The sequence below is a fragment of the Talpa occidentalis genome, unplaced genomic scaffold (genome assembly GCF_014898055.3).
Source record: "Talpa occidentalis isolate TD23 unplaced genomic scaffold, MPIMG_talOcc4v2.1 talOcc4.12, whole genome shotgun sequence".
Classification (NCBI taxonomy): domain Eukaryota; kingdom Metazoa; phylum Chordata; class Mammalia; order Eulipotyphla; family Talpidae; genus Talpa; species Talpa occidentalis.
This window is the reverse complement of record NW_023601212.1, coordinates 71,991,825-72,018,456: the sequence shown is the minus strand read 5'-3', so window position 1 is coordinate 72,018,456 and position 26,632 is coordinate 71,991,825. Positions and strand designations below refer to the sequence as shown.

The window sequence follows — 26,632 nt, the reverse complement described above, 5'->3', positions numbered from 1 at the left end:
AAGGCCCTGCTGGTAACCTATCTGGTTACCTTGGCCCCTAGTCCACCTCTCTTCTCTATCTTGCACTGATATGCTGGCTGATCGCATTGTCCTGGGCATCTTGATCTTCTCTCCCTACCTGGATGTTATGTTCCTTGCTGCCAGGACTTGGGGGAGCACAGCCTAGAAAGGGGTTTAGGCATACGTGGGGGGATCAAACTTATTCAACCCCCACCTGGAATACCAGTCCTGGAATACTCCACTCCTACTCACCTACAAAAAGCTCATGAAGCTCCTGACCTGGCTTCCTCCCTTGCGCTCGTGCTCTTTGCACACTCACTGCATACCCAGGGGCTGCTCTGATTCCTGTGGCTCTCCCTTGCTGAGGTCTGAAGCACAGGGGACATGTCCTGCTGACAGGCCTGGGTCCAGGGCTGCTGATGTGCTCTGCGATCCACACCAGCCCGCTTATCACCTCACATAGGACTAGTCAGAGGCCTCTTTGGGCTGTGAGCCCCCTTGGAACACATGGCGATCTACCTGATGCCAGGACCCCAAAGAGGGGCCAGGCCCACTGCTGTGTCCAGCCCTGATTGAGTGCACTGGCTCTGTGCTGCACACTCTGGGCAATGGCCTGTGCCTGCCAGTGTCACCACTAATTCCTGCAACATCAGGGGCTAGGGTGCTCACAGCACAACTGCCACTCCTGCCACTGCAGACTAGAGCCAGCACTCATGAGGTCAATGTACTGCCACCTTACTCATTCTCAATGCCTTCACTGTGCCTCATTTACACAGCAGCAAATGGAGGCCTGGGGTGGCTGCGATGCTGGGGGTCTGGGGGGGACATCAGTGACTCAGTCTGTGGCAGGCAAAACCTATGTGAGGATTTCCACCACCCAGTGACCTACACCGAGAGAGCCCAGCTGGCCCAACAGGCGGCTTCTGGTGCTTGGCCTGCAGTTCGGGAAATGTGCCATCAGGTCGCGCTCTGGCTTACAACCTGAGGCCCTTCTCTCTGGCCCCTACCAAATGACGCTGGTTGAGGTGAGGAGGTGTCTCCTCCTGGAGACACGCCTGGAGAGGTGGCATGGAGCAGAGAGAAAAGTGGAAATACAAGAGGAAGAGCAGAGGTACTCTTGGGAAGCCAAGCACCCCAGACTTTACTGATCTCAGGTCCCTGGAGTGTTGTCCTCCCCTGGGCAGAGCAGATGGGCTCCAGGGAGGGACCTCAGGACCACACATTCTCCCTTCCTCCTCCAGAGACACCTCAGGATCAGCTGCACCCACACAGTCAGAGAGAGACATTTGATCATCATAAAGCATTGCTCTGACAAGATTAGATTATTTTAATATTAATGCATTACCTAATTAAACTGCAATTAATAATCTCTCTGGCCCAGCCTGGTATGGCAGAGGGGTGATTTGAGTTTAATGAGCTAAAGGAGGCTGAGGTTTTAGGATCTAGCCCGGGGCCCATGCTGTTGGTATGCGTACTGAGCAATTCCTCAGACAGGATTCAAAAAACCCATGTGACATCTCCTGGCCCGCCATCAGGGTGTAACCACTGTGTTGGATGATCCCACAAACTGTTCAGCACCGAGCAGCTCTCAGGTGTGTTGACACTGATCTGGTATGTCCTTCTGTTTAGCAAGGTGATTTCCTGGGAGGCAGGGGACACCTGTGCTGGTGAGTTAGCCTCTATCTTAGCCACCCAGCCTAGCTTTGTGCCTGCCACCATGCAGCTGCTCCAGTGACAGGTCTCACTCATCCACAGCCACCCCTAGGTCATTCCACAAGCCCAGCAGACAGGAAAGCCTGTCTGCACTACCACATCTTACATGGTCCAGTGCTACGTTTTGACTCCACATGCCTGAGGGCAGAAGTTGCCATTTGCCATCTCTGTTTTGTCCCTGTTCTTTGACCTGGGTCCCAGACCAGAGCAGGCCCAGGAGGCTCAGAGTAAGCCCAAGAGGCTCTGGCAAAAACAAAGGGGGTATGATCAGCAAGCTGCCTGAGTCAGAGGGCAGGTCTGCATCCTGACCTTCTATTTCACCATCTCCCTTGTCCTTCAGGCTCTTTGTTCTCCAGAGACAGGAGCCTCAGGCTGTCTCAGGTCACCTGGATCTTCATGGTTAGTGCCAAGTCTGTCATAGCCTACCAGATGGCTCCTGACCAAAGACAAACATTGTTTCAAGTGGCCTCGGGCAACCAGAGCTCTCTGCTCAGAGACCCCATGGGATGGCCCCTTTCAGGGACTGAGGGGCAGACCCACCAGTCACATGAACAGAGGATGAACACCATGGCAGCTAAGGCCAGAGTCAAATCTCTCCCAATGCCTGTTGGGATGCAGTTCCCATGCAGAGAAGAGTTGCTCCCTCTACCTCCTAGAGTCAGCGAGTAACCTAGAGAAGGGAAGTGGCATACAGCCTGGCCTAGAGGTTCTAGGAGCCTATATGGTGCTTGGCAGTCATGAAGTGGCTGTGGAAAGCCCTCCTGGGTTCGCTTCAAAGTCCTCTAGAACTAAAGCTGTGACTACAATAGCAAAGAGTAGGTGCCTAATAAATGACCAAGAAGGTAAACAAACAGAAATCCTTGCCAAGACAGTCACCCACATAACTGGGAGCCCCACACCTACATGGCTTCCTTTCACCCTGTCCTTCAGCTAAGGCCATATAGAAATGCCACCTCCTTCAGGAAGGCTACCCTGCTTGCCACACAACTGGCTCTCTTTCCTGCCATTTCTTTCTGTGTTAGCCTGTGGGCTGACCCTCAAGAAGTTCAATACGTCCTCAGTGATCAACCCTGACAGAGATGTACACACAGTGCTGGGCACAGAAGCTGGGATGCTGGGTGCTCTTTCTTGGCTTAGTAAGTGAGGAACAGAGCAGGCTGGCCCTACCTTCCTCATACTGTTTTGGCTTTGCTAGCCTGTGACTGTGGACCAGACACTTGGGCTTCCAGAGTCTCTGAGAATCAGGCAGAACCCAGGGATAAGTGTGCAGAGAGGGGTGTTAAAAGTGAGCTGGAGGTGGCAAGGGGCCATGGGAGACCAAGGAAGGATAAAGTTACTTCCAAGGTCACAAAAGCAGAGAGGACTTCCTGAAAGAGAAGACCCTTGACAGCTCCTGAAAGAAGGGGTGGAGGTAGGAGAGGAAGTGCTTTGGGCAGGGGACACTAGGCTGGCAACCATGGTTGTCAGGCACCGTGGTGTGGAACACTAAACAGAACAGGGCGCAGGGCTCTCTTTGAGAAGGACCGGAGTCAGGGAGGGTAATGGCTGGGAGAGAGCAGGCGGTGAGGAAGGAAACACTGAGGGCCAGAAACAAGGAGCCAGTGGGATAGACGGGCTGTTCCCACAGAGACACAAGCTCTTGGCTTTAAGTACTAGAGCTCCTGGGACAAGATGCTCCCCACCTTCCTGTTCTGGTTTTTGGCTCTAGATCTCAGCTGTCAGCAGGCGGGCAGCAGAGGCTGGAAAGCGGACATAGTACCGCAGGGCACAGGCTAGCCGGTTCTGTCCAGGGAATTCCAAGTCCAGCTTTACCTCTCTGCTTAATACAGTCCCGCTGAGTACCGGCCAGGACTGTGGCAAAAATGGCCTTCTCTGCCTTCATCTCTATGTGCTTACAGCTGGACAGCCACCACGGCCTGAGAGTTGGGCTGGCTGCTCTCAGTCATACTTGTCTTCACATTTAGGGCCAGGCAGGAGGAGAGCTACCCATTAGAGGTATAGGGCAGCCGGTCTTTGAGATCAAGCAGAGGTGGGCAGTGTCTGAGGGGTGGGCATCTATCTGTGGCTAAAAGGCCCAAAGCCCTCACCTTCAGGATGTGTCTTTGGATACTCCTAGTCAAGTGCCTAGTGCAACTGGGGAGGTCACAGGTCACACAGCTGCCTGGTCTCAGCTGCAGGCACAGAACCCTAGGCACTGAAGACAGCACAGGAGCTGCAGAGGAAGGAAGGTTTGCTGAGTCATGACTGTGCTGACAACTCTGAGCCGTGCAAGGCAAAAATAAACAAACACGGCCTCCGCAGTGGCAGGCACCTAATCACTGTGCTCAGTCTGTAAGCCAGTGGTCCATTCAGCAAGGCAGCACGGCTGCCATCTGTCTTTCTACCTGGGGCTTAAGAGCATCAGCAAGACATCTAGCTGTTGTAACACGTTCCCTCTAGGGGTAGGGCTGCTGTCTGGCAGAGGGAGTGACCTTGGTGCCAGTGGGCAGCACAGGGTACCTAAGGGGATGGCCAGGTCAACTGGCCTCCTTTCCTTCAGTTTGCTTCATGTACAATGGAGCAAGCATGGAGAGGGCCTGATGGAAGGAATGTATAGATTTTCTAGAATGAGAGGTTGGGGGTGAGTATAGGCTACAAAGCCAGGGGGCTTCTCAGAGCTCCCTCGCAACACAGCACAGTTGTGCTGCAGTTTCCAACTGGGCTGCACCCCCTGGGGGTCAAAGAGAGCTGACCCCACCCCAGCTATTCTGCATATTCCTGACCTCCCTTCTGAATCCCTACCCCGACATGGCAATGCCTGGTACTCGGTGCTTCAGGGAGGAACCGGGGAACCCAACTCCTTTCCTACTCATCACGTTTGGCCAGCAACCAGGTGCGGAGCCTAGCCCAGCACATGCCAGCCTCGGAAGGCCCTTCCATTCACTGGCCAATTTAGCCCATGTGCCTTCTGAACAATACCCACCTCTGTTGTTCTCATCCTTCCGCATGAGCCCTCCCTGGGTGCCCCCCAGCCTGAACACCTAAGTGGAGAAAGTCTGGTCAGGGAGGATAGAGTCTCTCATGCTCAGGCCCTTTCCTCTGCGGGAACAAAGATATCAACTCTTAGTCAGTTATCTTGGTCTGAATTAGTTTCTCCCGGAGACAGGTCTGCACTGCCACTTCTGAATGTGAGGCCTGTGCCCCCGCCCCCCTTAACACACACATCTCCCCATTGCATCCTCCAGATGGCTCATGCTAGAATTCTGCTCACATCCAGACGCAGCCCTGTATGACGGCAGAAATGCTCACCAGAGTAGGCTGCGTGGCAGACTATCGTTACTTCTTACCCAACTTCCTGTTTTCTCTGGAGCTAATAGCTGTCGTGTGTTTGCATTTGCTTCATTTTCTAAGTGCTCATTACTAACTCAGCCGTACTCTTTGTTCCTTGTCTCTGTCAGAGCACCCAAACTTCTCTGTGGGGCATTAGATACAACATGAGACATGACTTGGACACACAGAACAGGGAGGCTCTGGTGCCAAGCCTCTGCAGCGCCGCGCGTGGCACACAGACACAGAAAGCTTTGGTTACTCAGCATTGTAACAATTTCTCCTGGTCTGGAGAAGCCCTAGACTGGCCAGGTCCAGCTGTGTGCTGCTCTTAGCTGCACCTTGGCGCTCCCTGCCCCCACGCCCCCACGCCAGGTGGCAACCCTGCTGTATTCTATGGCTTCTTTCCTGGCTTTCTTCCTTGTTTCACTGGACCACATCCTCAACCAGCTATAGGAGAAAGGAGACACGGTGGCAAGAAGACCTGAACCTGGGAACCGAACCCACTTCCTCCTGCACATGTGATTTAGTCCCAGTGCCACAGGCTGGGCCACAGGTTCCTTGAGAGAGATGGAGGTTGACCCATGGCTCCACTTCCGGCTGCTGCTGAGAAGAATAAGCTCATATGACAGCAGATCTTTTGACAAAGAAAGAGAAATGATCTATTTCTTTACTCTCTGGGAGTTTACGGGGTCTTGTTTTTGTCCCCAGGCTCTGAATTTTCAAGGTAGACAGGGGTGTGGGTCCACGGTCACCCACTGACGGGACCTGGGTGTCCACCACAACCTGGAACACCCCTCTTCCCCATTCCATGAGGTGCTGCCTTCATTCCCTTCTGGAGCCCAGAGTATCAGATGCCGGACCTCCGGGCCATTCCTCTTCTCTTCCTCCCGTTTCCCATCTTATGGTCTGTTTGCTCTACTTTCAGATAAACTTTCTCAATTTTATCTCATACAACTTCTATTTAAACACTAACTTGTGACGTTTTTAACTTCCAAAAGTTTCCTTTTTTTTTTTCTCTGACAGAATTTTTACAATGTCTTGTTCTTGTTTTGTTTGTTAAGATGTCCTCCCTTCTCCCTCTCCACGGTACAACTTTTCGGAGGCTTTCTTCACTCCGATGGTCTGTTCCATCCAAACTGCAGTTTTTTTTACATGTTTCCTTTACTCCATCTTCCAGCTATCACATGGTCCTGTTTTCACATTATAACCGGAGTGGGTTCCACAAGGCATGAGGAATCTCTGTGAAGGACAAGTCTGTCAACCGTGGGCTCCACCATGGAGTTACTTGGGTGAGCCGTCTAGCAGGCGATCTCCAATACCAGCACTTTTAGGTCTTCCAGGATTTGTCAGTTGCCCAACAGACTGCCTGTCACTGGCCAGGAGGTCACACCCGACTGTGTGTCTTAGAGATGAATGGAAAGGCGGGGGTGGGGGGGTGGTTCTCGGCATCTGTCCACTTCATCCTTCCAACTGTTCAGAGTCCTTGTCCTGAGCTGTGTCCTGTCCAGAGTTCTTCCCCACACCGTTTCCAGAGCAGGGGTTCACAAACACAGCGGGCCCCTCGGACTTCTGACCCAGTGGGTCTAAGATGGAGCCTACGAATGTGCATTTCTAATAAGTTCTGCTGCCAGGCCAGAACCATCCTTTGGGGATCACTGCTCCAAGAAAATGCGATTTTATCTCCCATTTAAAATTTTCACTGATGAGATGTAATCACTCTCTGTACAGTTAGCTGGGCGAGGTGTGCCAACACTCTCTGGTGGATATCGGTGACCTCTTCATCTTAGCCAGCTCCTCTCCATCCCCAGTACTACTTGCTGCCAAATCTGGGCTTTGGGGAGCTCTGTGGCATGACTCACATAAGTTCTGGGCTCTCCTTGCTGCTAGGTTGGAGTTCTGTTTCCTGAGTCTGCTCACCATTTAACTATACTTCCACCAACTTTCCAGATTTCAAAGTTTGCTGGTGTGTTTTCTCTTTGTGTGCTTAATCCTTAAGAAAGACCGAAACAAAGCCCCACACCACTCTTCCTATGATTTTAGGGGGTCTCAGGGAGGAGGCAGAGTAGATGTCTGTGTCCACTGGGCCATGTTTGTAGATGCCATGGCCCCGGTCTTCTCCTTGACATCCTTACCTCCAACCAAGGCAGTTGGCCAAGTGGCCATCCCTCCCTCACAGTGAGACCATCGGGCCTGGGCCTATGCTCATGCTCACCTTCCCTGTCCTCCAGGCAGCCTGGAGGCCTGACTTGTTCTCCAAGGTCCCTTTGGAAGCCTCTCAGTGTGCCTTCTCCCTGGGTGTATGGCCCCGGGTGCAGATGTCTTGGGCAGCTGTCACTGTGCCAAGTCAGAACACAGCCTATCAGACAGGTGGTGCTCACTGGAAATGACTGACATGTCAGATGAAAGTAAGGGACCCTCTATGAATCCTTTCACAAAATAAAGGTCATTTACAAACATCACAGCTTTGTATTTTTAGCTTTTAAATTTTGTTGAGGACTTGTAGGTAGATCAGCGCCAGAGCCGGCCGGATGGATAAGTGGGAAGAGCAAGAATTCGGATCTTTGGATCACAGCACTGGAACCAACATGCAAGAGGCTTTCCTCTCCTGCTCCCTAGAGGAGGGGAGCACACTGGCTGTTTGGCCACAACGTCTCCCCCAGATGTAGGGACAGCCCCAGTGGCACTCTCTGTGACAATGTGGGTTTGGCTTAGGAACCCCAGATGTACTTAGTAACTGACACAGCTGTTTGATGGGCACGGGCTCTCTCTTCGCTGCCCCCAGAGTGAATGCTCTGGGAAGGCCTGAGTGTGACACTGAGCAGGCCTGAGCAAACACTGTCTGCTTCCAGGATCTTCTCTCTGTACTTGGCTGCTACCCAGCTCCTGCTGAGAAGCGAAAAGTGAGGGGGTAGAGAGAACATGGAGGGGCAAGAGCTCTCTGATTGGTCAGGAGGGCTATTCGGTCCCTGAAGGGCAGGGAGGGAAGGGGCCCCATGCTGTGGCAGCAATGCTCTCTGCTCCACCCCAGGAAAGAGGGTGAGACAGTTCTGTTCAGGCACCACTGATCACACTTCTCATTGTGTCGTGATGCTCTGATTTGTACAACATGGGACAGAATTTAATAATAGTCACAAAGAATCCCGCTTTTGAAAACCTCAGGCAGGCAAGGCTGGGCACGAGGAAAGAAAGGCTATGTGTGCATACATGTACATGATGGCATGCTCATTGTCCACAAGCTTGGGAAAAGCAACCATTTTAGTGATATCAACTACACAAAATATCAAGAGTTCAGGAGAGGCTGGCCAAATCCCACTAACGTCACAGCCCAGAAACCACTGCATGTGCATGGTCATGGGACCCTGTGTCAAGACTGAGAACAATAAAAAGGACCAATGGCGAGCAGTTCTTGTGTGCCTGGTATGTGCCTCTGCTCAAGCCCATGTCCCTAGCAGCAGCATCTGTTTTACATTTGCTATCCTGCAGTTTTGAGATGTGAGAGGCACAAAGTTGGGCCCACAACAGGTATAGCTGACCCAGAGTTCCCAACCTCAGACCAGGCCAGCCCAGCACCCTGGGCATGCAGGCACTGAGCTGAGGGTCTTCTGCCACCATTCCACCACTGGGGTGGCCATAGTCATTGGGAGCTTTGAGAAAGACTCATTCACATGAGGATAATGGTGAAAGAAGCAGGGAGGGAGGTGCCTGCATCTGAAATGCCCAACAAAGAACAGCAGAGAACCACCTGTCCTGGCTTGGGCCTAGCCAAGGATGAGAAAATGACAGCAGCTACATGTTCCTTCCAGCTCGAATGCTAGCAGGCAAGAGTGTAGCCTTCACAGGGATGAGACAAGTACATGTAGGAGGCAGAAAAGGGCCCCAAATGAATAGCAATGGGAAATGCAAGAAAACAGTAACTTAACCCCCAAATCTTCCAATTCACCAAAGGAAGCGGCAAACAGTCCTCACTAGACAAGAGCTGGGGACACTGGTGCTGTGCTCCAGGATGCTGAGGGAGGACCAGAAGGGGGGCCTCTCCTCCAGGCCCCTGGTCCTGAATGGGCAGCTGAGGGATGCCACAGGCATCCCTCTGATCCAGCCTCTGTGGGGCCCCACTGTGTGGTGACTCTGAGAAAAGTAGGTCCAAAAAGGGGTCCCTCTCCTCTGTGTTGAGGGTCACAAGCAGAGTGCATATTCCTAGGCAGGACTAGGTAATAGTAGAACTCTCTAGTGTAGAGTAAATAGACTCCAGTGGCCCCTTGGCTACACAGGAGGTAAGAGGCACACATGCCAGGGACCCACAGAGCTGCATTGTGGGTGGAGTATATGGAAAAGGCAGCTCCCAGGACCTCACTCCTCCAGAAGGCCAGATTCCTCAAGTACTCAGGCCAGTGATAGATGGTCCTGTTCTCCTGGAGCGCAGGGTTTACGCAAGATTAATAGGGAATACACACGCTGATAAATGATATTCATTTGCTTCAGGGGTTGGAGAGTATTTCAGCTACTGTCCCTTCTGCTGCTCCTTGCAGGCCAGCTACTAATCCAGCACATCCCATGGGATGCTTGGTCCCAGGCTCTACCAAGGCCCTGCTGTCTGCAGAGTATTGAGGGTGGGATGGTTGAGTTGCCCGGCAGCTGTTGGGCTGGCCTGACACCAGATGTCAAGGACAAGAGTAGACCTACCTGCCACCTCCTTGGACGATGACAGCCCTGCAGCAGCCTCCAGGTCGGTGGGCACGGGGCCGCCTCTCTCCAGGGCGCGCACCAGATCCCGCAGTCGCTCACACTCCTCCTGCAGCCGTGCCCGGTCCTCACTGAGCCGCTGCTTCGCCGTGCTGGTTGGGTTCATGCTCAGGTGCAGTACCTTGGTCCTGCTCCGGTCGTAGTCACCCTGCAGGACCACACAGCAGGTCAGCCCTGGGCTTCCATGACTAAGAGGTGTCAGCCTTGACGCTGAAGACCATGCCCAAGGAAGGATGGAGAAAACTTGGTGCCAGGAGTCATCCAGGATGACTCGGTCCTCCTCTCCCAGGGTGGGGCAGGGCCAGCACACCCTCTAAGCTTCTGTCCCTTCTCAACATGGCGCCAGGTTGCTAGACTTACAGGGAAGGAGTAGCATGTGAAAGCAAAGAACCACCCATTCCCAAAACCTCTGTAGGTACTCAATATACATGCATCCCTCAGGCTCCTGAACATCAAGAGTAAAGCAGATTATGATGAACACCTTTTGAAAGTGCTTCATTTTTAGATTCTAGCAACTCTGGACTCTGCTACCCTGAAATGCAGCCCTTGGCAGGCCTTTTACCAACCTGTCTGTCTCGAGGTCTTTACAAGGAATGCTGCAGATTTTTAAAAATCAACCTTACAGAAAAATTGTGGTGACAGTGCAGGGTTCTCACACACCCACATCCAGTTCCTATTATTAGGGAACACCTTTTAGCAGGGCTTCAACCCATCCTCTCAGGCTAGTGAAAGGAAGCAGCACCTCAGTGTCCAACCCCAAGTCAGTGCCCTATGGGGATCTGCCAAGAAGCTATGAAATGGAGCAGCAGCTCCATACATAGGCAACACCAGCCTCAAGCATATGAACAAGCAGAGGAGTGAAGGGCTCCCCAGCTAGGCCAGTCCTGCAGGCTCAGGTGTGACTTGTGAGTCTAAAGGTAGAATCTACATCATCTATCAACTCAGCTCGCTCTGCTTCTACCTGAGGCCTGGCATTGGTTTTAGAGCTCTATTTCCAGACCCAACCCAAGATACGGTGAAAATGCTGCCCAGGAAAAAATTACTTGCTCTCCCTGTACTGGGGCAGCATGAAGGGCAGAGGACAAAGTAGCCCTGTGAGAAAAACTGAGCTGAGGCTCAGCTGCAACAGAAATGTTTTAAACCACAGCTTCAGCCCATTTGGGGAGCTGCCTGCATCCATTGCCCCAGAATCTGCCCCAAAGTGCCCCCACGCTGCTCTAGGTTGGTGCGGTGCATGTGGGGTCTGAGCACCGTACACCAGGTTTCCCTTATGAGATGTGCCGAAACGGCCCACCCAGAAGCCTCCCTGGAAGCAAGGCCACAGGGAGAGAGACTGGTTCTTCCAGCCACCTCTTCCCCTAGGCAGAGTTCTGCTCAGCCAGTCCCTGCTCAGAGTCCAGGCTAGAATCACCCCCTGCCCCACCAGGGAGGGGGATGGCTGCTTTAAACCATTAAGTCAACCGTGTATCTATAAAGAAAGTAGTAGTAACTGATACAGTCCCTTGAGTAGGTTACAAAAGACACAGGATGATAATCCAAGCCTGAGGTCACCAAGAGGACCCTGGTTCCAACTAAGTAGATGGCAGGCTCTTGGGGTGGCCCCAGGCCACTGTCTCTGACATTCTCAAAGGTCAGAAGAGGCTCCCACATGCTCCTAATGGTAACAGGACCACACTGGGGAACTTCATCTTCTCTTTGTCCTGTTTATGGCTGGGGTAAGAGGTAGATGCCTTCCCCTGGATGGGCAGTCCAGGTGCTGCCTGCTGCTGTAGGGGCTGGGGGGATCACCAGGAATAAGGCTCAGAAAGCCCAGGTTTTGGGGCATGCCCTGGTCCAGCACTGACACTTGCCTACACTTGATCCCTAATATAAAAACCTTGTTTAGATGCAATACATTGCAAGGATCAGGGAACACTGGTTTGGGGCCCCAAACCTATGACAAGCAGGCTGGCTCAGTATCTCTGCAACCTCCCTTCCCCCAGGTCACTTGGAGACAAGCAGGCAAAGCCAGACTCCTGTTTTCTGGAGATGGCTAAAGATGGGCCAGCAATCCTTTGCTATAAGTAGATAGAGAGTAAATATTTAGACTTTGTAGACCACAGTCTCTGTAGCAATTAGTCATCTCTGCCATTGTGATGTGGGAACAGCCACAGATAGTACGTAAATGAGTGAGCATTTCTCTGTTCCAACAAAGCTTTATTCACTAGAATAAGCAGCAGGCTGGGTTTGGGCTGGTGGCCCTAGTTTGCTGACTTCTGATGAAAAGAATGAGCAGAAAATAACTGGAAGGAGAATCAAGGTCTCCCTGTTGGGATGGGCTGTGGGGGCAGAGCGGACACCCAGGCAGGCAGGGAGACCAGTTCCGGGGAACTCCAAGAGCCAGAGAAAAAGGAGAAATGGCCTGCATCCCATAGGCAGACAGCCATTCCCGGCCGCAGCCTGAGAGTCAAACCAAAGCATACTTCAAAACAAAGGCAGCAAAACATCGCTGAAGAAAACCAAAGACCAAAATAATCAGTAAAACACCCAGCACTTGTGGATTGGAATCTGTATACTGTTACATCACTCCCAAACTCATCCTTGCATTCAATTCAAGCCCATCCAAATCCCAGTGACTTCCTTGTGGAAATGGACAAACTGCTTCTAAAATCTACAATTCACTTGTGGAAGCAGAAGGGGCTCTAAAGAGACAAAATGACTTTGGAAAGGAGAGCAAAGCAGGAGTTCACACCTCTAAACCCGAGAACTTGCTATGAAGCCATGTGGTCAAGGCTCTGTGGTGCTGGCCCAGGCACAGAGCCCCAGGGCACAGAGCCGAGCCCAGAGACCCATGTGTCTATGGTTTCCTTGGTCCAACAAGGGTGCTCAGGAAAACCTAGTCTTGTTTTAAACAAATGGTGCTGAGAGAACTAGACGTCCACAAACAAACGGAGGAAGCTGAATTATTCCCTCAGATCATATACAAACACGAACTCAAAATGGATCACAGGCCCTAAATGTAAAAGCTTTTTAAAACTACAAAACTCTTATGGAGGTATACCTCATGACACTGGATTTGGCCATGGAGTTGAGGATATGACATTAAAAGCTAGGAACAAAAGAAGAAAGAGACAAATTGAATTCTTCAAATGAAAAACCTTGTACTTCAAAGGATACCACTGAGAAAGAGGAAAGACACCCTCCAGAATGGGAGAAGGTGTTTGCACATCACATATCTGGCAAGGAACTTACAACCAGGATACATGACGAACTCTCACAACTCAATAATAAAAAGTAAATAACCTAATTAAACAAAGGAGAAAGGATCTGAGTTAGTATTTCTCTAAGGAAGACAACTATTTCTCCATGGTCAATAAGCTCATGAAAAGATGCTCAATGTCATCAGGGAAAAGGAAATCAAAATCACAGTGAGATAGCACTTTACTCCCACCAGGATGGCTGGAGTGAAAAAGTCAGACAATAACAAGTGCTGGCGAGGTCGAGCTCCGGAGGGGTGGGGGCACAGAGTCGGGTGGCCTCTGTGGATCACTGACTCATGGCTCCTCAGATGATTCAACTCCTATCTCCCGAGATGGCATTTGTCCGAGAGAAACCAAACATGTCCACACAGAAATCATACACAAGTGTCTGCCAATGGATGACTGGGAAACAGTCTTGAAAAGGGGGCTTCCCCTGGTGCCGCAGCAGTTGAGTGCTGGGTTTGCGAGGCTGCCTGCAGCCTCTGCAGTGCCAGTTCGATCTCCGGCCACCGGCGAGGGTCCCACAAAAAAAAAAAACAACAACAACAACAACAAAAATAAAACAATCTTGAAAAGGAATGAAACACCCAGAGGTGCTACAACATGATGAACCCTGAATCCAAGAAGCTCGTTGAAAGGAGTGTCACAGAGGACACTGCAATTCCCTTCACGCAGAACACCCACAACTGGTAGAGTTAGAGTGAGAGAGAAATTAGTTGCTGCTTATGGCCAGAGAGGTGGGGGGACAGCTAAAGGGGACAGGATTTCTTTGAGGTGATACAAACATTCTATTCTAAAACTGAGTATAGTGAGTATACACTAAAAACCACTGAATTAAATACTTCAAATGAGTGGGTTACATGACATGTGAATTACATCGCAATTAAGCTGTTTTTGAAAAAGGAGCAAGGAAAGGAACAAAGGGCAAAACAAATAAAAGGGTTTGTTTGCAGTGTGTGGAGTTGCTCCGAGGCTGGTGCCAGGTGAGCTAAGACCACCCCCTTCTTAATGCACACCATGGCAACTGCCAGTGGACTTTGAAGAATGAGGGGGCTGAGGGAGGTGGGACCTGGAGGAAGCTCTGGATAAAAGCAAAGTGCTGGGGTGAGGGGGCTAGTCTGGAGGAGAGTGCAGAGAGGGAATCACAGGCCTCCAGGATGTGCCAGCAACTTCCTGTCCTGCCACTGGGATGCTGCTCCCTGACCCCTGTCTAGAACTCCACCTAGGCCTGTCAGTCATCCTACAGTTTCTGCTGCCCAGGACTCACAGTTAAGTCTGGACCCTGGTGGTAATGAGCAGCAGAAGGCTGGCACAGTCTCTATACTCAGGAGTGTGCCCGCCTAGCCTGGACAGGCTAAGTTCACTTGAGTCTGAGGTCACCCTTGACCTTATGCACTGCTACCCTTCCCCCTGTGACACTCCCTAAAATTGCCCACCACAGTTTACCCCACTCAGGTTTATTTCACACTGAGCTTTCAAACCAGACCTGAGACTGCAGGGTATAGGCACAGTCCCATCCAGTGGCCAGCCACCAGTTTCTCTGGGCAGTGCCTCTGGATGCCTGCCTGGGCAGGCCCTGGAGGGGTCAGAGCAAGGCCCCTCTGCAGGACATACATGGGCAGAAGTGCCTGGGATTATGTTATAGCTATTGAGGCCCCTGTGGGCCTGGGTTTGCCATAAGTGCCTGTCACAAGAAGCCTTCCGCCCTGTGCTCAGCAAGCCCACTGAAATATCATTTTGGTGAGGCAAGAACTCCCAACAGGAGGAATTAAGGGGAAAATAGGCCAGAAGAGGTAACTCCCAGGACCAGGAATCTGACCTGGCCCAGCAGTAAGTGCAGAGCACACAGCCAGATGCTGCCTTGCCCGGTGCAGGAGGAGACTGGCCCCACGTTCAGCCTCCTTGGGCCCACCTGGACATGGGAAGCAAGGAAGCTCTGCCTTCCACTCTCACACATGCCCAGTGAAGCTGTCACAGGTCAGCAGTGGTTGACGCATGTGCCAGGGCTATGGAGCTAGGCGGTGCGAGGGTCTTGCTTGGGGTTCACAATTCTCTGGGGCCCTGCGATTCTCTTCCTCAACCCCTGTCCACTCCCCAGCAAAGAGGCTGGTCCTTCTCTGTGTGAGCAGCAGGTGACACCAAAGGAGGCAAAGAGAGGAAGGACACACAAAGGTCCATAGTCAGCTTGCTGGAGTGTCTGACTTCCTGGAGTGGGGGTTCCGCAGATGCTTTCAGAAGGGTGAAAGCATCGCCCCATCATGCCAGTCTCGTGAAGGGACACAGCAGCCTGGTGCCAAGCCACAGGTGGGTGCTCCACGAGGACGTTCCGTGGAGCTAGGGAGGATGCAGCAGCAGCAGCAGACCACTGTGTCTCCCTCTCCCCAAACCATTTACTTTTATCTTTAGTCCTCATCATTTTGTAACATCATGTCACCAGCTTCCTCCCCCCACCCAATGGCACAGGACTGCTGTCCATCAGGTTCCCTGTGGCACTGCCAGGATTGTGCCTGGCTCAAAGTACAAGTTGAATAAGCGTTTCTTGGATGAATGGATAATAATTACTAATGTTGACTAATCCAGGATTTGTCCGATGGCTTAGAAATCAGAGCACCTAAATGGCTAAGAGAATGTGAGATCTCAGAGCCCGAGGTCCTGAGGCAGGGACCTCCCAAGACCTGAAGAGGCCCAGCTACCACACAGCCTCCCTGCCCCAAAGCGTACACACAAGGACTCCTGCCGACCGGCGGCATGGGCATAGGGTATGTTCATGCCACTGTGAAGGAGCCCCGTCCAGGGGACTGGCGCCACTGAAGATGAGCAGATGGGAGAGATGGAACAACTTTGCTGAAATCTGCTGCTAGATGACAGCTTTGAGGAAAAAAGGGGAAAAATGGCTATAATCTTCTGCTAAAATTTTGTTGCCTTGTTTGATTCACAGCTGAGAAAACTGTTGAGACACTGACAAGAATCTCAAAAGGAAAAGTTCTGAACCTTCCTCTGATGTGCCGGCGCAATCATGGACCAAACAAACATTTCACTTGCTGAGGGAGGGGGCCAGCTGACGTCTGCTAAGGACCACAGTTGGGCGGGGGTGCTGGCTGCACAGAAACAGGATCAAGCAGGGGCGCCCGGCTGTCCAGAGTGCCCCCAGCCTGTCCTGACCAGGGCTCCGGCAGGGGAGTCACTGAGTACACATGGTCACCACGTGTTCTGCCAGAGCGAGAGGGCTGAGCTCAGGAAGCATCATCCACGTGTTCCTGAGAGGTGGGTGGGGTCTGAAGTCCAGAGACTGTGAGGGGCTCCTTGGGACCACCAGCAAACCCAGGCAGGGCGGAGTCTGTATGCCTGTCTCAGGCTCCCCTAAGCTCCTCTCTGAAGCCTGGAGCTCTTTCTCTTGCCAGGTTCTGTGCACACTCGAGGAATGGCTATGGCCCTCCCCGTCCGGGATGACAATGTTGCCTCCTGAATCTTTCGGGAAGTGCACGGCGGTAAGCAGCATCTCCCTCTCTTCTGTTTGCATTGGAGGGCCTGCCCGAATCTGCTGCTGGCCCTGAGCGGGAGTCTTGTCCTCCTGGGCCTTGGTTTCCCATCTGTGGAAGAGTGAGGCTGCTGGACTTGATCTTAAAGGACCTTCTGGGTCTAATGCTCAAAAGATCTGGACAGGGGATGAAACCCCACAACCCCCTGCCTGATCTGTGGATGGGCCCACTGCCCCCAGGGAGGGAGGGCACCTGCTACCCTGGGCCTGATATGCATACTAAGAGACCCTGCTGGAAGAGGCAGCGACGCGAGGAGAATTAAAAAGCACAGTTAAATAACCGCCGATCCTCATGCATATTTATAAATCACCCGGCCTCAAAACTAAATCAATATCTCTCTGGCTGAAGGAAGCACAGCTCAGGGTGGAAAAGCAGGGAGCTCTGAGTATGTCCGCTGGATGTGAAGGGCAGGCTGGATAGCACCGCACTACTAAATGTGGGAGCCCAGTCCTTCCAGGCCCCACTGTGATGACAATGGTCCCACCACACACCCCAACCTGCAAAGCCATCTCAGGACTGTGTGACCTTGGGCCATGTCCCTTGGGGGCCACACTACACTTGTTCCCTGGCTGGGGTGAGCTTGCTGGTTCATTGGGCACTTGGTGGGCATCATGAGATAGGCACTGCCTCCAGCGTCCAGATCTCCAATAGCAGTTGGCCACCTCCTTATTCTCCCAGACCAAGAGCCTGCGGCTCAGAGGGGACAAGAGGACCATGAAGTACGCATGACCAGCCACTGGGAGAGATTAGGAAAGGAAAGGTCCAGGGCTTGAGGCAGGAGTGCAGGGCCCCCTAAAAAGGAGGGAGAACAAGGTTGCTGGGGACAGTCCTTTCACCAGACATTTGAGGCAGGTCCCTTGGGGGCCACATCAGCACATGTGGGAAGAGAGCTTCTCATGCCCCCCCCCACCTCCTCCCTCAGATGACCATCTCTGCTGATTTCCTGGGTGCCAGAGGAAGTGGCAGGGTCCATTTACCCACCACCAGTCACAAGTCTAAGCACTGTGTGGGCCCAAGCACGATGGTGAGCAAGGCAGGTTTTGTCCTTGGCTGGCGCCAGCCATTCCAGAAAAAGACCACAGTATGTGCGTGGGGGTGTCTAAAGGGAAGTTGGGGGAAGGGGCTCACTCAGGCAGGCCTACTGTTGGTGCTTCCCTTGCCAGCAGACTCTTCAGACAGAATAATTCTGAGGCAGGCCACCCCAGTGTGAATCTCAGTCTGTCCCAGCTGATGCCATTGTGAGGCCCTGACTTGGCTGCTCTGTCAGGTGTGGCATACTAAAGAGGGAGGGCAGAGACAGCAAGGAAAGGGCTGGTGGCCCTGAGTAGCTGGAGGAGCCTGCCTTCATGGCCCCAAGTAAACTGGGAGGGACAGGGCCAGTCTAGCACACACCAAGACTGGAACAGCTTTAGGCTAACCTCAGAGCCCTAGGTGGTCACTGGGGACAGGAGACAGTTGGCAGCACCCCCAACTAACCCTCCCCACCTCCATGGCCACAGCAGAGCCCAGTGAGAGTGGGCATCCCTTTACTGCTCCCCACCTCCCTCAGGGTCTGGACAAAGCAAAGAGCTATCATCCCAACATGGTAGGTGGGGCCACTGAGGGCCAGGGCTCAGAAGCCAAAAGAACATCAGAACTGGCAAAGCTTATGGGGTCCTTTCAGAGGCAACATCCTTGACTCTTGCATGGGACTCCATAAGGGCTAAGAACTGGGCTGGGACAGCATTACCTGTCCTGGGGGCCTAAGTCTGTAGGAGGCTGCCTACCGTGTCAATGTTGGTCAGTAGGGGCAGAACCAGGGGCCCCATCAGACAATTCTGCTTCTTCTCTAGTGCCCTTTCTTCTCTGCCACCATTGTTCACGTGGAAGCAAACTCCAAGAAAACCAAAGTGCCTTCTGGCATCTCCTGCCCAAGTCACCCACGGGCTCAGACAGTCCCCAAGGTGGCAGAGGGACAGCTTGACAGAAGATAGAGTTCTCTGGTATCTGGTTATCCGATGCCTCTTGATTTGGGGAGGGGCCAGCACAGACTGTTGGGTGAGTTCTACAAGGACATAACAAAGTCCTCACCAGGTAGACATGTACCCTGGAGCTGGACACTGGGCAATACCAGGCCATTGGGCAGGTCAACTCCAGGGCCACCAGCTTGAGTTGGATTTGGCTCTGCCTGCCACAGCTGGGAGATCCTGAGTGGCTCCTCAGACACTGCCCCCGGCAGGCGGGAGACAGGGCGGCGGAGCACAAAGCAGAGCCCTGAGACGGTTCCTGTCTGTCTCCACTCCAGACGAGGTGAAGCTGGAAACCTCATCGCCTCAATTTCTACGCTGCCTCACTGGCCTGCGTGTTCTCATTAACGCTCCCCTGACCTCAGCTCTAATCAGCACTGTGCTTCACACAGCCCAGGAGAGGGCATACCACTGACTTCCACCCAGATTCCCTCAGAGTTGCTGAGAGAGGTGGTAAACAGTGTGATAGGAGGAAAGACAATTCTAGCAGTTAGGAAGGGTAGGATGGTGGTCATTCAGGCAGATGACAGTGGTGGTCTTGGTCCAGGTCATTGTCTTAGCTGAAACTGTGACCTATGTAGCCTACCAGCTATCTCCATTGGGCTGCCCACCAGAGCCCTGGTGGTACCTTCAGCAAAACTCCAGACTGGGGATGGCAGATGTAGGTGAGAGGGACAGGTGACCATGGACAACTGGAGACAAACCCTGGCACAGCTGCCCACATTCCTCACCGGCTGACAAGCACAACTACTGCTCTCTCCATAGGCTGGGCCTCTCATGAGGCCCCCACTGCCTCAGGGCAATGTGTGGTGAGAGCCCACGAGGCACCAGCTGCTCATTTGGGCACTGAAAGCCACTTTCATGACTGAAAGTCATGAAAGAGGGGACCTGCTTGCCTGGCCACAGTCTGAAGGGTGTTATTTCTGGAACCTTCCCTTATCCCCATGGCCATTCCACAACAGTCATGGGACTGCTAACTGAGTGAACCCTATCACTGCTTGGCCGGGTGGATGAGCAGAAGCTCTTGAAATTAGGTGGCCTCGGCTGTCATGATCTCCCTATTATAGAGAGCAAACATTCCCCTGAAGCCTAAATCCATCTTTGCTAAGCCGGTATGAGTTGGCACAAAGCCTGAGGTGAAGGATCAGCAGGCAGAAAACAGGTCTGAGCAGTGGCCACCCTGCCACTCACCATAGGCAGAGGGACCATGCTTCTCCTGCCTCTCAGGCCAGTCTCACCAGAAGCTGCTCAACACAGTTGCTTAAAAAATTCTTTTATGGAATTGTGGTAAAATACATAACACACTACATTTACCATTTTAACAAAGGTTAAATGTCCAGTTCAGTGACATGAAGCACCTTCCCACTGTTGTGCTACCATCACCACCCTCCATCCACTGAACTCTCCAATCTTCCCAACATGAAAATAACTCTATCCCCAGTAAATATTAACTCCCCAACCCCCAAAACCCAGCCCCTGGCCCCCACCATCTACTCCCTGTCTCTAAGAGTCTGACTCCTCCAGGGATCTCATGTAAGTGGAATCCACAGTGTTTGTCCTTCTGTGTCTGGCTTATTTCATTCAGCTTTAAGTCCTCTGGGCTCACCCACATATCAAAACTCCATTCTTTTTTAAGGCTGAATAACATTCCACTGTCTGGATGGAATACATGTTGTTTATCAGTTCATCTGTGGATGACACTCGGGCTGTTTCCACCTCTTGGCTGCTGTGGATAATGCTGCTGTAAACATGGTGCACAAGTATCTCTTTCAGACCCCGCTTACAGTTCCTTTGGGTGTAGATATAGGGCAGATTAGCAGAGTCGTGTAGCTGAACAAAGGTGCCCTTAACAGCAGTGACGGTACCCGTGGTGGAGCATCAGAGAGCCCCATGAGATGGTTCTTTTAGAATTTAGTGTCTTGTCCATGAAACCTCCTTTCTGTAAGAGGAACTGTGTAATTGATGAGAATTTCCTTTCTTGCTGGGAAACTTCCTTCTGCCAGGAAGCTCAAATTAAAACAGGAGCTCATTTTCACCAAGGTATTGGTCCTCACAGGTAGAACATCTAGGATTTGTTTCTCGTGAACATCATGGCAGTAGTGGCTGGTACTTTTTTGTGGAACAGTGGTTCTTGTCTCAAAGAAGACGATACGATCATGGGAAACAGTCAAATGATACATTCCCTGGGCAGCCTGGGAACACACTCAAGCCCTCTGGGTAACTTCTGCCTACCCTTCCTCAGCCATGGAGGAGACCAAGCATGTCTCCTCATGAGGCTGCTCCCATGGGGCTGCTTCCTGTGGACCCTGACAACTCTTACCACCTCCTTTTCTCTGTCTCTGTCTCTCAGGATAAGACCAAACTCCACAGCAAGGCAGAGGTGCCATGGATAACTATACTCAGCTGAGCCTGTGTTCGCCTCCATGGTCTCAAGGCTGGAGCAGAAGAAACCCCAGAACAGGAGGGCGATGGCCCACCAGCCAGGCTGACACCCAGTGTGTCTGCACAAAGGACTATGAGTGACAACTTTCAGAAGAAATCAGGCAAAGCTAGCAGGAACAGGAGAGTGGCCATTCTCCCACAACAGAGGGGAGCCATGACAGTCCTCAGATGCCCCATCCAGCGGGCTAAGGCAATACCCTGGCCAGGTCTCAGGAAACAGAAGCAGGCTGATCCACACAAAGGGAGGCTGGAGGGAGAGAGCTGTGCAAGGGCAGATCCAGGGTGCTGGCTTCATGGGAAGGGGAGCCACCACCCCCCATGGACTGAATTCTAGGCATGAGGTTAGTTAAGTACTAAGATCATCTCTGAGGAATAAGAATCCCAGGGCTCCCTCAGCTGGTTTTATTTCTGCCAATCTCAAGTTTTCTGGTCTTGGAAATTCAATGGTTTGAACAGAAGATGTAGAATAGCTGGGTACAGCAGAAGATCCTGGACCCCAGGATGGGAACAGGTGTGTTCCCAGAGGCTTAGGGCATCTGTTCCCAGCGTGAACACAAGCGCTCTGCCAAGGGGTGCCCTGCTGGACTGACTGGACTGTTCTGCTGGACACCTTAGCTTGCACCTGACTGGGGGTTCCCAGTGTGCTGTGCTGTTTCTGAGGATGGACTCTGTGCACTGGACCCACCTTTGCCCTCCCTGCTTCTGTGCTGACTGGCTCAGTGGCTAAGGCATGAGTCTAAGACACATGTTAGTGAGGGCATGTAGCACCCCATGCCTCCTCTCTCCGTGGCTGTAACATTCCATGATCCGCCATAAGAAAAAAAACAAGTTGCTTAAAAGTGACAATTAGATATTACTTTTTAACCATGCTTATTTTCTAGGTTTGTAGAGTGCTGGGTCTCCTACTTTTCCATTTAAAAACCACAAGGACCACATGGAGAGAAAGAAATCACAGTACACAGTTCCAGAAGGTCAAGGTGGAAGCCACTCAGCACTGAGTGCCAGTGTGGACACTGACACCAAGATGCACAGACACCTGTGGCTAGCGATGGCACTGCTTACTGTGTCGGGGACCTTGTGGGTCCAGTGTGTGGCCAGTGGCAAAGGTCGGACCAGTTTTAAGGATCACAAGGTGAAAAGAGCCTCAGCCAGTCACTCAATGGGATCCTGGGGGGCGTCCTGCAGTCTCATCCCTCATGATGAGGGGTCTGATAATATGCCCACTGGCACCAGCTCCCAGCAAGAAGGTGGGAAGCTGGGGCCCCTGAGGATTGGCAGACCCAAAGGCCCATGGGGAGATAAGGGCCTTAATATTCAGGATGTGTCATCCTTATCAGAAAAAAAATGAAAAGAAATCAGCGCCTGTGGAAATTTCTCCACACAAATGCACATCAGCGAGCTGGCTTTTTTTAGTCCTGTGTTAATAAACATGAGGAGCCTGCGTGCCACCTAAGTGGGGGTTGGAGCTTTCCCCCCTTTCATTTTGTATCTTGTTTTACATAGAACATTCAAGAAGGCGTGCCTGAGGTAGGAAGGACTGGGGACCAGATGATGAGCCCCAGGCCAGGGAAGCCCGCACAATGCTTACTTCCTCCAAGTATGAAAAAGCAGATAGCCACCAGAAACTAGGTGACAGACCCCACAGGGGGAACCGAGAGTCTGTGTCTATGAACGGCAGCAGTGAAGGCAAGGAAAGGAAGGCTCAGTGACAATAAGACAAACACACAATGCAGAGAAGTGAATCCAGTAAGAATTGTATGAGATAAACACATAGTTCCAACATGTTCCAATGGGATATGGGAGAGGACCCCAGCTAACAAAGACACAAGCAACAAGCTTGTGATCTGTTTCTAGAAGTTCATTTTCATGTTTTACAAAATCCAGTAAAATTCTAAACTGATTAGTAGAGAAGGAGTAAACATACTTATTCTAAAGTCCCAAACAAGAGTCGCTGAGAAGATCCTGATGAAGAAGAGTCACAGAGGGAGCACAAGAAACATCAGATACTGAAATGCTGAACAATAATTAGAACAACCAAGAATTGGCCCTTGATCTCAGTCAAGGACTTAGAAAAACAGACAGACAAGAACAGACTTAAAGACATATGGGAACACAACACACAGGGAGGTGGCATCACAAACCAGAAAGGAAAAGACAGACTTTACAAGGAGTGATTTTGGGGCTACTAGAAACTTTTTTTTTTTTTTAAAGGTTGACATTAGGGCCTCCCCGATGGCACAGCGGGTTGAGCGCAGTGCTATGAAGCTGTCTGCAGCCTCTGCAGTGCAGGCTCGATTATCAGCTGGCCAGGTTGACACCCACATGGCCCAGCAGACCTCGCCTGTCTCGCCCACTGCTACCCTCAGCAGTGTCTTCGGTCCGTCTGCCTGTTCTACTCCCCACTGGTGAATCCTCTCACACTCCCTTGCCTCTGGCCTGTACCCCAGTTCTTGTATAAATAAAAATAAATCTTTAAAATAAAAAGGTTGACATTAAACTCAGATCTTATAAAAAACCAAATGCAAATTCTAAATTAATCAGTTTTAAATATAAAAATTAAGCTATAAGAATTATCAAAAGAAACCATAGAGAATTCTTTTCTAACCTTCACATGAGAAAGGAAATAAAATAAACCAAAACCCAGAGACTAAAAACCAAAAAGGCAGATATATACCTTATATACACAAAAACTGAAATATTAAAAATTCTGCCTGGTTTTGGAAAAAAAAAAAAAAAACAAACCTCAAGGGCCTCCCCAGTGGCGTAGTGGGTTGAGCGCAGCGCTGTGAAGCTGTCCACAGCCTTGCAGCCCAGGTTCGATTCCTGGCCGGCCAGGGAGATTCCCACATGGCATGGCAGACCTCTCCTGTCGTGCCTGCTTCTTCCCTCAGCAGTGTATTTCGGTTGTCTGCCTGTTCAGCTCCCCACTCTGTCTCTGGTGAATCCCCTCACCCTCCTGCGTCTCTGGCCTGTACCCCAGCTCTTCTGTGAAAATAAATAAATCTTAAAAAACAAAAAACAAAAAACCTCAAGCAAACTCCTTAATACACAAAGAGCTCCAAGAAATAAATAAGAAAATGATCAACATTTCATTAGGAAAATGAACCAAAGATATTAATACTAAAAACATCTTAAAAAATCCTCACTCTCGGGCCTCCCCGGTGGTGCAGCGGTTGAGCGCTGGGTTGCGAAGCTGCCCACAGCCTCTGTAGCACCAGTTCAATCCCCAGCCACCGGGCGAGGGTCCCACATGGCGCGCAGACCTCTCCTGCCGCCCGCTGCTCCCCTCAGCAGTGTATTTCCTCGGTCTGCCTGTTCTGTTCCCCACTCTGTCTCTGGTGAATTCTCTCACCCTCCCGCGCTTCTGGCTGTACCCACAGTGCTTGTATAAGTAAATAAATAAATCTTTAAAAAAAAAAAAATCCTCACTCTCATTCATGATAAAAGGATTGGAGGTTAAAACTACACCAAGCTAGGGTCTCCCTGGTGGCACAAGGGGTCAAGCACAGCATTATGAAGCTGTCTGCAGCATGAGTTCAATCCCCGGCTGACCAGGGAGCTACCCACACGGTGCAGCAGACCTCTCCTGTCTCGCCCGCTGCTCCCCTCACCAGTGTGTTTCAGTCAGTCTGCATGTTCTGTTCCCCACTCTGTCTCTGGTGAATCCTCTCACACCTCAAACCTTTGGCCAGTACCCCAGCTCTTGTATTCATAAATAAATAAATCTTTAAAAAAAAAAAAAAGACAACAAACTATTCCTTCTCACTTTTCACACCAGAAAAATCTAAAAGCCTGATGGGACATTGTTGATGAAGCTATGCAGAAACCAGCACTCTCACAGGATGCTGATATAACACTGTCCTACACCATTACAGTGTATGTTAACAAAACCCAGTGAAGAACTATGTGGTGGCATCTGTCAAAAATATATGCAGGTACCCCTTGATCCATCCTCTCTCTTCTGAAAATTTATTCTACATAGTGACTTAGACACACTGGAAATCCCATATACAGGACACCCTCCACAGCCCTGTTCATGGTGATAGAAAAGGGAAGACTAGTTACATTTCCAGTACTAGCCGAGAGGTTATAAATTACGGCACATATGTGAAATAGCACTGGTTGTGTAAAAATAAACAAGACACCACATACTAAAGGGAGAGATCTCCCAAATGCATTAAGTAGAAAAACCAAGGTGCAGAATAGTTTGCACTTTGAGTGAAAAATGAAAGACAGGAAGAAAAGAATAACTAGCAGTTCAAAGAAGTTTCTCTGAGAGGAGCTACACGAATGCTTTATATGCACAATTTGCTTAATCCTCACAGTTACCCAAGGAAGCAGGCCCTTCATCCTCACTTTTCAAATGAACGGTGGAACTGGGAGGTCAAGTGGCTCACTTGGGATCAAGCGTCCACGCAGTGCCAGACAGAGTGCATACCTAGACCTGCTGCCCCAGAGCCCCCCAGAGCAGTCTATTCTGTTGCCTGCACTGCCCCACGGTGATCTCACAGGTTCATAGCCAGTGAACCCTGACTGGTGCTGTCCAGGTGATCCAGGCAAGGTCTCTGCCCTCAGAGCTTATATCCAGTGGAAAGGGCTGACCCACAAGTAGATCCCAGGGTGTGGGCACCACACAGGTCAGCCAAGGCTCAGAGGAAGGGATGGGAGCCCAGAGGGTGCTAGGTGAGATGTGGGAGGGGCAGGGAAGGAAAGGCTGGACTAAAGGTAGCATGCGTTGGCTGTCCTGAAAGACTCAACCTGAGCTCCTGTAGCTCTTCCTGCTCCCACAGTGGTGGGTGGAGTGAGGGAAGCAGTGGACTGGGTCTTCTCACAGACACTCCAGGCTTTCAGGGCAAAAATGGAAGCTGAGCAGGGCAGGGATGGGCCTTTACCTCTATCAGGGATGTTGGAGGGGTGGTTGTCACCCTGTTCCCCATACGGCAGCACATCCTGCAGCTTCATTGCACCACTTTCTCAGTGCCTTAAGAGTCAACAAAAACTCCCGGCAGGGTAATTCCCGGATGGTACTTCCACTGGTCTTCCAGTGAGGGGTCGGTATGTGTGTAGTAGAGGTGGGTGCCCCCAGCCAGCGCCATCCTACAGTGCAGCAATGGCCAATGCTACCTTCACCCAGCACCCTGCACTTTGGTAGGTATGCTGACACTGAGCATGCGACCTTCAGACTGACATCAGGCCTTGAGGGTACCAGACTTCTTTACCTGGGGGACATAACCTATCCAGCATGGAACAATCTCTGGCCTCACCCCAAGTCCAGGTATCTCCAGCAGGAAGCAATGCCCAGAGGACATTCCAGAAGTATAAGGAGTAGATGATCAAGAAGAAATCTAACCAGTCAGGGGTGGGACATGCCCAATGGGCTGAGCAGCAGCCAGAGTCCTCACATGCACAACTGAGACAAGAGGAGTCTGTGGAGAGGTCAGGCCTACTCTGGATTCTGGACTCCCTGCTCAGTGTGACCAGGTGGGAATAAGTGGGAACAGGGACAGAGGATGCTACAGGTCCCCAGGGTAACAGGCTGGCAGGACCCTGCAGAGGAGGGAGCCAGTAGGGCTTCAAATGGGGTCTGCCATGTGGAAAGTAGACCAGGGATCTGGGGGTGTCACCACATTGAAAATGAGAGGGC

The 26,632-nt window shown here is 51.4% G+C and overlaps 1 protein-coding gene across 2 annotated transcripts in view; it reads right to left on the bottom strand.

Moving 5' to 3' along the window:
* Positions 1-26,632, bottom strand: part of MAD1L1 (mitotic arrest deficient 1 like 1) — a 358,952-nt gene that overhangs the window by 85,016 nt on the left and 247,304 nt on the right. For both annotated transcript variants that reach the window (XM_037506710.2, XM_037506712.2), the window contains exon 16: positions 9,703-9,910. In XM_037506710.2, the coding sequence (XP_037362607.1) occupies positions 9,703-9,910 (208 nt within the window). The remainder of the gene's footprint in view (positions 1-9,702; positions 9,911-26,632) is intronic.